Here is a 13,973-nt window from a genome sequence, read left to right on the forward strand (position 1 = left end):
AGTCTTTGGACAGTCTCGATCGATCAACGAATTTTGAAAATACTTGTAAACTCTCTAGACACTTTTGAACATGTTTGAGTGATTGAACATGTGGTGCTCGATCGATCGAGAACTGCTCGATTGATCGATGCTTAGAACGACGGCACACTCAATTTTGATTTCCTAATTCGGGTGTTATGTTATGTTATATATATATATATATAAATTGTGGGATTATGGTAGAATAATCAGGGCTTAAACGGTTTTATGATTAGAGAGGAGAAAACGAGGGTTTTCGGAATTGTAAGTTCTTCTATCTTTTTTATTTATCGCTTTCGCAATGCTTGTTGTCGTTTTCTACCATGGTTGTTTTTTTTTTTTTTTTTTTTTTTCCATAGAGGTTTTTCCATATAAAATTCATGTAACTTATATATGCTTTGTTTGCATTTGCTTATTGTCAAATAATTCAAATTTAAGATTTTCTTTTCAACCCCCCAACATGGACCACTCCCAAAAACATCATTGATATGACAATGTAACCTTTTAATCCATGCTCCGTAAATATATTGTCAACAACACAAATACTTCCACGAGTCCACGTTTAACCGAAGAAAGGTAAGAGGTTGGCAAATAAGATCTTCCCATCTCTAAGATAAGTAGGCCTCTGTCCCTCTATAGTGGGCTCATTATTTCAAATGGACCCAGTTACTGAATAATGGACCCATGTGTACTGTTGAGGATCATATAGTAATTTTCGTTATTCATGTCTTCAAGAAAGCACAATAAATTAATGCCCACTATGCTTAAGTAGAAAGAAAAAGTTGGATACTCCGCCACAGTGTAATCTACGTGATCGGGGCGAAACTTGGAAATTGTACATGGGGCATATGTGAAACTCAATTCAAACCGTCCATATGGTGGGCCGTGCTTTAGATGTTTTATAAAATAACAATTAGAGTGAAACAATAACTTACCTTACCAATTAATTGATATCTAAGGGATGGCCAGCATGAAAATAAACAGCAACTCAAATTCAGAAAACAAAATTTGAAAATCAGAGACAACATCTCACATAATTAATATTATTTTACTGTTATGACTTATCTAAAGTCGGCTCTTTGGTTTGAACAGTCAAATTTGAGTAAGATATCTTCCATGTGTAGAAATGTAAGTGCCTGAGTATCATCCATCACACCCCGCCAGAGTATCAAATACCTCCCTTCTTACGTAAATATATGGAATACCATTGAGTGTTAATGTATGCCTGATGATCGTGGTTTATCTAACATTGATTTTTCTCTTCTTGTCTTTTCCGTTGTTATTATTATTGTTTTTTCATTCTTTTCTCATCTAAATGACACCCACCAGACCAAAATTTCTACAAGGACGTTTGGATTTTTCTTACACGTATAAACGAGTAGATATGCCAATGAAATCCCAACCGCCCACAAGGAAAAAATGAACATAAACAACATGGTACATAAGTTAAAAGATAAGGAATACTGCATACGTGTTAACGTGGCACTTGTGTGTTATATCAAGGCTGTTTGTTAGGTCAGGCTAAGCTTTTACATAACCGTCCCTGTAAACCAGGCCAATCCACTCATAAGTGGGCTGGACTAAGTGTGAGAAAAATGAACGGTTAGAAAGAGAATCACTGACGACCTATGTTTAATGTGTATAAATGGCTTTGCTGATGAGATATTGTTTTGTGATAGGGCATGTTCACGTTGAGCCCCAGATGATACATGGCCCAGATCTGACACACATATGCTATGTTGGCATGCATGGTGCGATTCATCCCTTCCAATTGTCCTCGCGTGAATGGCTTTAGCATTTGCTCTTTAGAGAAACCATATACTCAATTAGCTTGTTAGACCCAACAAATGAAATAGGTAATCCATGCAAGAGAATTTGTACGATCCACTAGCCCAGAACATGCACAGATGTCCTCGAGCCTTGAGTTTGTAGAAGTGGGTCCACAGATCAGTGATCCAGATTGTTGATAAGATGGGCCCTGCCATGGATCGTGGATTGCACTTCAATGGCCAAGGAAGACAAGATAGCAGTGGCCCATCTTCGCTACGGAAAATGGCCAGTAATTAGCTTCTGTGATCTTCCAATCTGGTTGATTCCAATCCAAGTTTTCAGTTCCCTCAACAGGCGGGGCTGAGGTCCATTCAAACCCAGTTGGTAAAGTACAACTTAGACCTGATCACACAGCCCGGGCTTGGTGGGCCATAATAACGAATGCCTGATCAACCCATAATAAACATACAAGGGCGCTCGAGCCCAAGTCCGGTTTAAGATTGAGCTTTACTGCCCAACAGACTCTTTGACATAGCCCGACCCCTGCTGGATTAGTAAACGGGCTTAAATTTAAGACCGGCCAAGACTTATATATCCATGGGCTTATTACTACCCAAGGTGGGCCAAGATGAAAAGCTCGCTGGCCCAGTCTGGTGATTAACAGCCATAAGAGTTTGTTTTCCACAAGGCGAATTTGGTATGAATCTTTAAAATATGGGCCCCACGTGCGCAAACTAAAGGCTCGAGTATGCTGTGCATGTCCTTGGCTCGAGGATCATGCATGTCCTTTACATGCAAAAAAAAAAAAAAACTCTCGCTTTCTACTGCAAGATGCGATACGAAATGCCATGGCCATGGGATCCTACTATCTCCACACGTGCTAACATGCACATGTTTGAGACATCTGGATCTTTAATGACAGTAGCCTGGATGTGTACGTGCTGCTTTTCGAAAATCAAGCTAGTGTGATCATCAAGTGAGACACGGGTTAAAGAAGAGAGACAATTGTAAAAAGTTGGCTAATGATGAACGTTTAACTACACGTGTGGATGATCTAATGAACATACTAGAATAATTTTTGTGTCACCCAACAATCATAGTAAAACTCACCTGATGAACGGCTCTGATCTTCTACATATGGCTCATGGTAGTAGGATTTGGATGGCCGGTTCGCATTAGCCATACACCATTTTCTCGGGCACACGCGCACAACATGATAATCTAATATCTTTCTCCGTCTCGTAAGAAATGGAAACAAATCGATGCACTGCAGAGTGTGATGGTACATACACATGCACTCAGAAATTGATAAGGCCTGACTATGGGTGGACCAGGGGTTGGGCCCTGATTTTGAGTTCCTTTGGTCGAGCCTGTTGGGCCACCCTTGTTCAAAATTTTCATTTCATTTCAAAAAATTGCACCACATAGTTCCTTAACTGGTCAGTTGGGGGACATCTAATCGATGGTTGGAATGAAAAATAGTCAATGGTCCACATTCAACAACATTGGAGATGATGATTTGTTAAATCAATGTATATTTTGAATCATGGGTTATCTACAGTGGGTCCTAAAATTTAAACGGTTCGATTTTAATTACATGCATGTCACATATACAATTGCCAAGTGCGTGCGTATGAACCGTCACACTTCACCAGAGTATGAAATAAATCCATGAAAATATTTACATTGCAGCTTTCTCTCGCTTACAAGTAAGATTATTCTATATTATTTCTCCCTTGTGAAAAAATTGTATTAAAAGCACCCCTTGCTACAATCTTCGAAGCCCATCTCTCTCTCTCTCTCTCTCTCTCTCTCTCTCTCTCTCTCGCTATGGATGTTGAAGATGGTGGAAAACCTAGGCCACAAGACCTTGAGAAACCAACGGTTGGGTTTGATGGGTCATGTCTAGTAGTAAAAGCAAAGGCAAGTGAATGGCCATTTGTGGTGTTAAGGGTGCTAGCAATATGTGCCACGCTCTCAGCTACACTTGTGATGGCACTGAACAAGCAAAGCAAAACAATGGTTGTGGCATTGGTTGGAAATACTCCTATTACTGGAACCGTCACTGCCAAGTTTCAACAAACCCCAGCTTTTGTGTAAGTCTCTCTCTCTCTCTCTCTCTCTCTCTCTCAACGGCACTTGAACTTGGCATGTCCGGGTAATGATGAATGGCCCAGCTAGTACGTTAGCTCAGTCTAATCATCAGGAGGGGTGACATTATACAAAAGGATTAGATGTTTAAAGGCCTTTTCAATTGCCATGCCTTTGTAGTTTAATGACGTAATGGATCCGGGTCGGAAGCGGATTGCGTACCGAGTAACTCAGTACGCTGAGCATAGTGAGTAAACTCTGCGGGGCCCACCGTGATATATTTATTTTATCCATTCCATCCATCCGTTTTACCAGATAATTTTACAGGTTAATCCCAAAAATGAAACATATCTGAAGCTCAAGTAGACCACACCACAGGAAACAGTGTGGATTGAACGTCTACTGTAGAAAAATTCTTGGGGGCCACAGAAGTTTTGGATCAAGTTGATATTTGTGTTTTCCCTTCATCCATATCTGTGTGATCTTATGAACAGTTTGGATGACAAATAAACATCACTGTGGGGCCCAGGAAGGTTTCAATGGTGGAAATCATTATTCCCACTGTTTCCTATGTATGGTCCACTTAAGATTTGGATATGCTTCAATTTTGGGCTCAATGTCTAAAATGAGATGGAAAAATGGATGGACCGCGTGGATAAACCACTTACATTCCCAGTGGGCCCAACAGATTTTACTCAGTACGTACTGAGTGAGCCATTTTTAATGGTCAATAATTTCAAGTGTTTCATACCTTTAATTATTTAAATAAATTGTTGTTACAGGCCTAGCTAGGCCTGGACCAAGGCTTAGGAATTTAGGAATGGATCTGGCCCAACCGCATACCCGCCCTCGCCCCAGCTCATTGCGTGGTGTCGGGCTTAGTTGGGCTGGAGCCAACGAAGAATGGCCCGGCCCAGCATATTGACTTGGTCAATCATCACCTGATTGGTGTTTTGAAGACATTTGTAAGCGAATTCCAATCACCATACATGTCTACCTTAAAGATACGTTTGATCTGGGCCATCCTTAAATGACCCAGCCCATTTATATGATGGAACTTGCTGTAAATAGGGATATTCCATAATAATAATAATAATAATAATTAAAAAAATAAAAAAATCTTAGATTAGACTATTTAAAATCTTAACCATTTAAATCTTTCTATTACAGGCCTGGTTTAGGCTTGGCCTGTCCTACAGGATTCAGGAGATTAATGGTGCAGTAGCCTGGCCCTCCATTACACTGGTCCTCAGTGTGTAAAATGGCCGATTTATGTGAAGCTTGCTGTGTTCTACATGTGAAATCCACTCCCTCCATCCCCTACACTTTTTCATTTTTACCATAAAGCCACCGAAGATAATCCCGATACAAAACTCAGGTGGGCCACACCATAGGGAACAATGTAAAATCAAGCTTAAAACCTCTAAATTCATGTGGTGTAGACCGCCCAAACTTGGAATCTGGCCAATTTTTGGACTGACTGTTCATCCTGGTGAGGCCCGCCTGATGAACAAATTGGATGGAATATGCGCAGCATGGTGTGTGACACATACAACCTACAGTTGTTGCGCACTAGTTTGTTGAAATAGAACTAGTGAATATTTTTTAATATTAACCATCCAATGAAATGTATTCTTATCGTCTACTCAATAATCTCAATCAATTTTAGAAAAGCACCTATGTTAGATGATGCTGACAATCCCATCTATGGTTCGCAAAAAATGGATGGTCATTAAAAAAAGACCAACATCCAAAGGGCTACTATCTCGTTCTCCACGATTTCTTCAGTTTTGGAATTTCATGCAAGATTTTCAAAATTTCAAGTCTTATCAGGATATTACTTGAAAGATCTCACTGACAATAAACAAAACAAAACATTATAATAAATTAATAATTAAAATATATATGTAATTATAGATAGAAAACACTCAAGATAAATTATTAGGATAGCATGCTTAGGTATTTCCAATTCAATGCCTATTATTATTTCTATTTGTTCATTAGCTATATTGGTCTCTAAAAACCATGCATGCAGTTGTTTTTGTTGGATGGTTGACATTGAATATTTTCAGGAACTAGGATACGGATCATTGTGATAGAAATAAATTTTCAATTAAAGAAAGACCATTTTGTAATTTTTTAAATATTGGTTGTGGTGATTTTCTCATGTTTAAATTCTTTCATTGCTCATGTTGACATTGATTTTGTGATGCAGGTTCTTTGTGATAGCCAATGCTATTGCCAGTTTCCATAACATATCCTTGTTGCTGCTTCGCTTATATGGTAGTAAGTTGCAAATAAAAGGGCTTGGGCTTTTGGTCACTATCTCAGACATGGTAATAAGCATTTCATTCATTCTTTTTCTTTGACTGAGAAAAAATTGGAATGATCCACTAATTGGGTGGACCACACACATGCACTGAACCGGCCAATCAGTTGTCCATTGATTTTATGATGGTGTAGCTTGGCTCCGAATGGACCATCTTGATTTTTGCCCCAGTATATGCGTGGGGCCAGCCTTGATGTGTGCACGAGATATATTTTGTTCATTAGGTGCACCCTTGAATGTTAGGAAATGGGGCCAAACTTCAGCCTCATTGGAAACTAAGATGGCCACATCACGTGAAGAGTTGGGATGGGACGCCTAAGCAATAAAAATTTCCGGAGAGTTGTGCAGCCCATCATGTTTTTTATATTCCATCCAATCCATTCATCAGTCAGAGTCCACATGGAAGAATGGACCCAACAAAATTTAGGCCATTCCAAGCTCCAAGTGGGACACACCAAGTGAATTTATAGATCCTATGAATGATTTTCAATGTTCCTTAAGTGTGACCCACCTAATTACCGACCTGATTTTGGTCTCCATGGTAAACTTGAGGCGGAGAACCTGATGCACGGATTGGATTTGGTAAACAATTCCAGTGTGCCCTATAGAGGTCAACAACACTATATGATCTTCCCATACAGAGATTCAAAGTGGGCCCTACCCAATTCCTGATCTGTGAACAATGATCTTTATAACCATAGGAGCATCCTCCTATCTATACTGCTCGCAATGGGCCAAGATGATCTTTCTGGTTCCAGGCCCGCCAAGGACGAAGGATGGGCCTACTGTTTGCCCAACGGGGTAGGCCCAATCCTCAATTTCAAGCCCACTAATTAATGAGCTGGATACGGCCGAAGTCTATCAAATATTTTTGAGGTCTAGTCCAAGTCCAGTCCAGCACCGATTTATGACTGACAATGGTGGGCCATGGCCTAAAGTGCAAACCCACTTAGTAATGGGCCGATCAATGGACTTAGTTTCAGGGCCAGCAAGAAAATGGGTAATTGTGGCCCGTCCAGAACCTGCCCCAACATATGGCCCATTTATTACCTGTTGATTTTTTGATATATTTATGTTTTGCGATGGATGTTGTGTAGATGATGGTATCTCTAGTCTCAGCTGCCGCTGCAGGTGCAGCTGCAATGGCTGAACTTGGGAAGAATGGCAACACACATGCAAGGTGGAACAAGATCTGCGACCGGTTCGAGACATTCTGTGACCATGGTGGTGGGGCCCTCATCGCATCCTTCATCAGCGTCGGTCTTTTGATGGCTCTCAATGCGTTATCCACCGTTGCTCTTTACAAGAACCGGGCATGTCGTTAAGAGACTTTGCACTTGCGTGTGCACCGATTTATGATGGACCCTCCTGTACTGTGTGCTTGCGTGTTTGTTTTGTTTGGTGTTCCGTTTTCTAATTAAAGATGGGTTTGGAATGTTCCTTTCCTTCCTTTGATAAGTGGGCGGATTTTCTCTTCTAAACCTGTTTGTGGTGTATTTTGATTGGTCCAACTAATGTGGGGTGCACACATCCACGAATGGCTATCTTTTTCTACTCTAGTTGGGTTTCTTAGGTGGGCTACACTTTTGGGGTCTGTGGTCTGGGCTAGTAATGGGCTTTTCCAAGCCCGGCCCATATGTTAAATACCAGGGCTATGGACCAGACCAGCCCACAAGATAAGCATCTGGGTTCAAACCCGGTTCAGCTTGCTCGCCAAGCACCGTTCTGGGATGGGCCAGGCCGGGCTGTCACATTAGTCCTTTGTGCACATCCAAATCCACCCCAATTACTTGTTGGGTCATCAATTTCATATGACCAAGTGGAGGCATTGGCTAAATCAAGCCTGAAATAGATGGTCGTAGCCTGGGCCCAGGCTAGGTGGGTGGCATGGGCCACACTGTCTCTGAGCCGGTGAAAAACAACGCAACTTATGTGGATCACACGTCTATGTAGATGATGAACGGTTTGAAAGAAGTAGAAATGGTGTGCGGGCCACCTAATGAGTGGAGCTGCTTGATCTTTGGACGCTGCATCTAACCGATGGGGTCCACCTGATCCGATGATGGTTAGAATCACCCAATCAAAGTTTTGTGAAGAATCAACAATGAAAAGTGGGCCCCACGTCGAGGGTCCAGATCATGGTTATGACATTTCCTAGTATAATAAATGTGGACAATTCATTCTCTATCAATTGATTGAATGGTTATGATCACTATATTGGAGATGATCTTGTAAAGGGATGGAAATCAACTATAGGCCCCAGACATGGACGATCCAGATCAACAAGCGGGAGGGCCCACCTTGATGGACAGTCTAAATCAAAGATCATAATCCTCTGTTATAATTGACATGGATTGTTCAATTCCATAGTCTTCGTTCCAATGGTTAGAATCATCCTATCAAAGTGACTTTTAAGTGGGACAGGGTATTGATGGTTAGACTACATGTTGGAGGGTTTAAATCACGTATGCGACGGATATGTGATTCGAAGGTGGGTTCTCTGATGGACGATGGTTAGATGTTTCTATGGCATAATAAAGATGGATCATCCATTTCAGATGGTCAGACATTCCTAGGCATCGTCAGATGGTTTGGATCATACGATCAAAGTGATCCTTTAAGAGAGATAGACAATAAAAGGCGGGGCACACTGATGGATGGTCAAGATCACGGATATGATCTCTTCTATTATAATAAATATGACATGTTTTCTATCAATTGATTGGATGGTTATGATCATCATATTGTAGTGCTTTTTAGAGGACAAATCAGAGGCAGGTCCCACATTTTGGACAATCACGGTCAATGACCAAATATTTCACTACTATAATAAATGTGGACCATCTATTTTCCTAAACATTGGATCTAATATTTGTCCCATGGAAGGTCAGGCACGTGATGGATGGCTTTGAATAGATGGGTTTGGTCTATTGATTGAATGGTCAGGACTAGTTTCAAATTTCATGAGCTAACTTGCCATTTCAAGCTACTTTGATAGGCTGTCATACCCCAAACTCGGAAATCAGGCTCACAGAATTCTCGATCACCGAATCCAGCGTTGACAGCCTCCATAGTTCTCCATTCTCAACTCCTGACACCCATATGCCAGATTCCGATCCTAGGATCCTAAAAGGATTTTCAATATGATTTTTTTATTTTTATTTTTATTTTTTATTTTTTGTAATACAGTATAACCATAATCATAACCAAGTCACAAAACAACATCATCACATATCCACTATATCAGAAATTTCAAGTACAATGTGGAAAGAGAAATACAAATATAGATATCGGAACTCCAAAAGCTCAGCTATATACTTTTGCCTCAGTCCTGTTGCAATCCAACGTCGCATGTACGCAACAGTCGTGCATAAGCTTACGAAAAGCTTAGAGGGTGGTGTAAGTGTGTGCGCAAGACAGGTGCCAAGTATGCAATATTAGAGTAATGCGGAAATATGCTAATAAGTACATGAATACTATCAGTCGTACCTAGGTTATGCGATATAAGACATAAATGTTATCGGTCATACCAAGGCCATGCGATGTGAGGCATGAATGCTATCGGTCATACAAAGGTCATGCGATGCGAGGCCTACGTAGCAAAATGTCATATGCGAGATGCAACACAGGCATGCCAGTCCTCATTAAGTACATATATCAATATAGTTCCCCCTCTGAGATATCACTGAAAGTGCCCTGGTTTGTCAATTAGCGTGAGTGTTAAGTCGACTAGACAGATAAGCTCCATAGGAAGATCAATCAACCGTCTGCTTCAACCGAATGTAGGCCCGAACTCTCCATAGGTAAATTTAAGCATCACATCCCATGTCTCAAAATACCAGGTAAATAAAACCCTTAAAATAAATTAGAACATCATAAGGTTTTGAGTTCGAATTTTTTTTCAAAATTCAGAAAATCTCTAAGTTTTCTAGCTCTGTTGATTTTATCGATATACTGATCGATATTATCAACATGCGCTGTCGATGTCCTCGATGAATAAACAATATCATCAAAATGAGGACAAAATATGTCCAGCAACCACATACTCATCTGGACGGAATTATCGATGTATCGATATACCTATCAATATCATCGATATTTAAATCTTGAGTCTATCGAAGTTGACTTGATAAAATCGATAGCAGAGCAAATGAGTCCCTGTTTTTTCTAACAAAAATCATAAGATCATCGATATATCGAAGTACTCCTCGATATCATCAGAATTCAAATCTCGATGATATTAGAAGGCCTTCGATGATATCGGTTTTGGACTTACAGACATCCAGCAAATATTTCAGGATAATTTATCTTTGATCGAGGGTCACTTGATAGAATCGATATTCAAATATCGATGATATCGAGGCCGAGTCGATTGCATCGAGAATGGACATAAACTGTCCAGCAAGCTTGACTAGAAAATTCTTTGGATTTATCGATGCATCGACCCAACTACCGATATCATCAACATTTAAATTCCGATGATATCGAGTGTACCTCGAACTTATCTATTGACCTGAAATATTTCAAAGCAAGTCTCTCTCATTTTCAAATGTCGAGGAATCAAACCTCGTATCGATACTATCAGAGTTCAAAATCCGATGATATCAACACCTGTCTCGATTTCCTCGACTAGCTAGCAAAAGGTTTCAAAAGCGTATGACATTGAGTTCGTGTCATCGAGCGGCCAGTCGATGTAATCGAGAGTATATGCTCGATGATATCGAATTTTATTATAAATGTGACTGTTTTATATCCGTTGGAACTTTTTGTCTATATATAGAGAGCTTGTCTTTAGTTGCTAGTAGAGAAAGAAGAGAGTGCTTTTGAGTGTTTTACCTTAGATCATTTATCCAAACCCCTTTCTCTCAAGGAAGTTCATCATCCAATCTACCCTCATCATTGATATTCAATAGAGTGGATTGGGGAATGAACTTCCACATTCAAGGATCCTCCATCTACCACCTTAATGACAAATTATTAAGTTGGGATGCCTTGAATGCATAAATAATTGGAATCGCTCTATCTTCCTTATAGGAAAACATTTAGAAGAGTAGGATTTCATCCTAGCCTTGACTCAACTCGTCGTCATGCATTGGTATATCTTCTGAGTTGCAGTTCAAGGAACCAGAAGACTCTTCATCAACAAAGGAGGAGATATTTGACAACGAGCTAAAAGGGACTCATCTGCTTATCTGTAAGTTATTAGAGTTTAGAGGACCCTTATGATCATTCCTTTGTAGAATTGGATCTAAGGTGTTTCTCATCCCTTACAAGTCCTCTAGGAGGCCTTCAGCGGGAGTGTACGTGGTGGGTGCATTGTGTTGACCCTTGCTTTATGGAGAGCATAAATATTTAGAGTCTTGTGGAAGATCCTTGGCCAGTGAGCATAGAAGTGGGTGCTATGTATTGACACTTGTTTGTGAGAGCATAAACAGTCAACCTAGGTGTTGGTTATAAACGTTAAAGGTGAACCTGATTTAAAACTTTGGGTTTGGGGTGAACCGTGTGAAACCTCTTTAGTGAAATCTGGTACACTGAAGGGTTGAGTGCGGTTACCGGGAGTGAAGTAGACAAGTAGTCGAATCACAAAAAAAAATTATTGTGTTTAAGATTGCTATTGTCTTATATTTTGTGGGATTTTCTTTAATATCTTCATATTTGATTACCTAAGATCACATCTCACACACACCCACAGTCATATCCATCATAAACTAGTTTGCATATTGTTCATCTCTTAAACAAGTTGTGATTGGATCCTCTACCGGGCTTAAAAGCCAATAGAGTTACTATTGAGTAATCCTAAATGTATGCTTACTGTTAGGATTAGAGTGATAGGTTTTTAAATTGATATAAAATTATTAAAAAGTCCTATTCACCCCCCTCTAGGATATATTGGCATATTCCTACTTCAACTAAAGCGGTCAATACCGCAATTTCAATCACCGAGGTCTAGTACACTCTACACTGACTGCCGCCTCCCTAGCCGCACAACTTAGCGAGTGGAAGAGACTACACTATCCACCTGACCAGTAGTCTGCCAATACCTACCTAGCTCGTCAATAGTGGACCTATTTACGAGCTGGTCAAACTCAGCCTAGCTTATAGCCTCCTCACTTGGGCAGATAAAGCCACACCCCCTTCCAACCGACCACGACACAGTGGGAGACGCGACTTACTAGTATTCGGCACTCGTGCGCTCATGTATCCATTCGGTCTAGACGTTGGAGCATCTCTTGGTATCAAAAAGGTTTTGGTACTTTCACATAAGGACATCCTATGTGCCCACAGTGCAGCAGCCAATATTTCTGGTATCCAATTTGGCCATCCACGATGTGTCTGTGGAGGCCACAAACCTGATGTCGCTAGGGCATACAGTGATCATGTCACACAAAACGTGAGATGCGTGAATCATACTATCTAGTATGTAACAATCCTACGTGTACCACGCGCTCATGTAGGCAACTCTTATCAGTGAATCTCATAAACAATCTGCCCAATGGTATATGTTATGATCAGTCACTCCTCATATCAAGTATACATATGATGCATATGAGCATAAATTATGGAGTTATACTAAGAATGTTATATGGTGATGAACTATCTCCATAACGAAGATGGGCCTAGACGGCCTATACACAACAAGTATGGGCCTAACAATGGGCCCTAGGAGAGTTACAATACAGACATTTAACTATCATTGCTCTTACAATGTGGACGTCAAACTATCATTGCTCCCAAGGCATGACCCGTCATAAACATCATTATATATATCATGGTGGAATCACACATCGTAATAAACCTCATATATATCACATTCAGCCCCACACAAAGGCCTCACATACATCTCATTGGGCCTCACTCATGGTCCTTATATACATCACATTGGGCCTCAACCCATGGGCCTCAAATACATCACAATGGGCCTCATATACATCAAGTGGGCCGCCTCCACGGGCTGCACCAATGGGCCTCATATACATCAAGTGGGCCGCATCCATGAGCCGCACTAATGGGCCTCATATACGTTAAGTGGGCCGCATCAATGGCCCGCACCAATGGGCCTCATATACATCAAGTGGGCCGCATCAATGGCCCGCACCAATAGGCCTCGCCATCTACATTATTCATCTATTTTAAAAGGTTATTTTAGAGCATTTCCCAAATGAATCATAATGGAAGATCATCTAGACCATACCACATATAGTAGTAGAGATAATGATTTCCACTCTTAAAATTACCAGGGCCCACCATAACGTTTATTTTCCATCCAATCTGTTCATACGGTCATAAAGACCAGAATTAAGAGGAAAAACAAATATCATATTAATCCAGAACTTTTGTGATCCCTACAGGATTTCAATGGTAGGCGTTCCATTCTCCACTATTTTCTGCAGTGTGATCCACCTGATAGATCTACCTCATTTTTTTGTCTCAGGCCTTAAGACGAGTTCACCAACTGGATGGACGGTTTGGATATAACACCTTAGATTAGACCCGTCGAACTACTGACGTCCATACACAGCAGCACTTTGCTGCTTGTCCAAGCGATGGACGGTCTAGATATAACATATACCATGATTAGACCCAAAGACTGGTGACATTAGTACGACAGCCATAAGGTTGGTGGGGTCCATAGATGGATGGTGTGGATTAAACCCATACATTTGTTGGGTCCCACTGTCTAGACAGTGGACGGTGTGGATGAAACACATACATCGTACGGACCCACAGGACCTGCTAACGTTGTCAGCGGCCATATAGCTGG

The 13,973-nt window shown here is 40.7% G+C and overlaps 1 protein-coding gene across 1 annotated transcript; it reads left to right on the forward strand.

Moving 5' to 3' along the window:
* The first annotated feature begins 3,588 nt into the window (after positions 1-3,588).
* Positions 3,589-7,666, forward strand: LOC131245446 (CASP-like protein 1B1). Its single transcript, XM_058244927.1, has 3 exons — positions 3,589-3,884; positions 6,095-6,215; positions 7,306-7,666. Exons 1-3 carry the CDS (start codon positions 3,619-3,621, stop codon positions 7,531-7,533), a joined length of 615 nt encoding a protein of 204 aa, XP_058100910.1. The 5' UTR covers positions 3,589-3,618; the 3' UTR covers positions 7,534-7,666.
* Positions 7,667-13,973: the final 6,307 nt, after the last annotated feature.

This window comes from Magnolia sinica, chromosome 1 (genome assembly GCF_029962835.1).
Source record: "Magnolia sinica isolate HGM2019 chromosome 1, MsV1, whole genome shotgun sequence".
Lineage (NCBI taxonomy): Eukaryota > Viridiplantae > Streptophyta > Magnoliopsida > Magnoliales > Magnoliaceae > Magnolia > Magnolia sinica.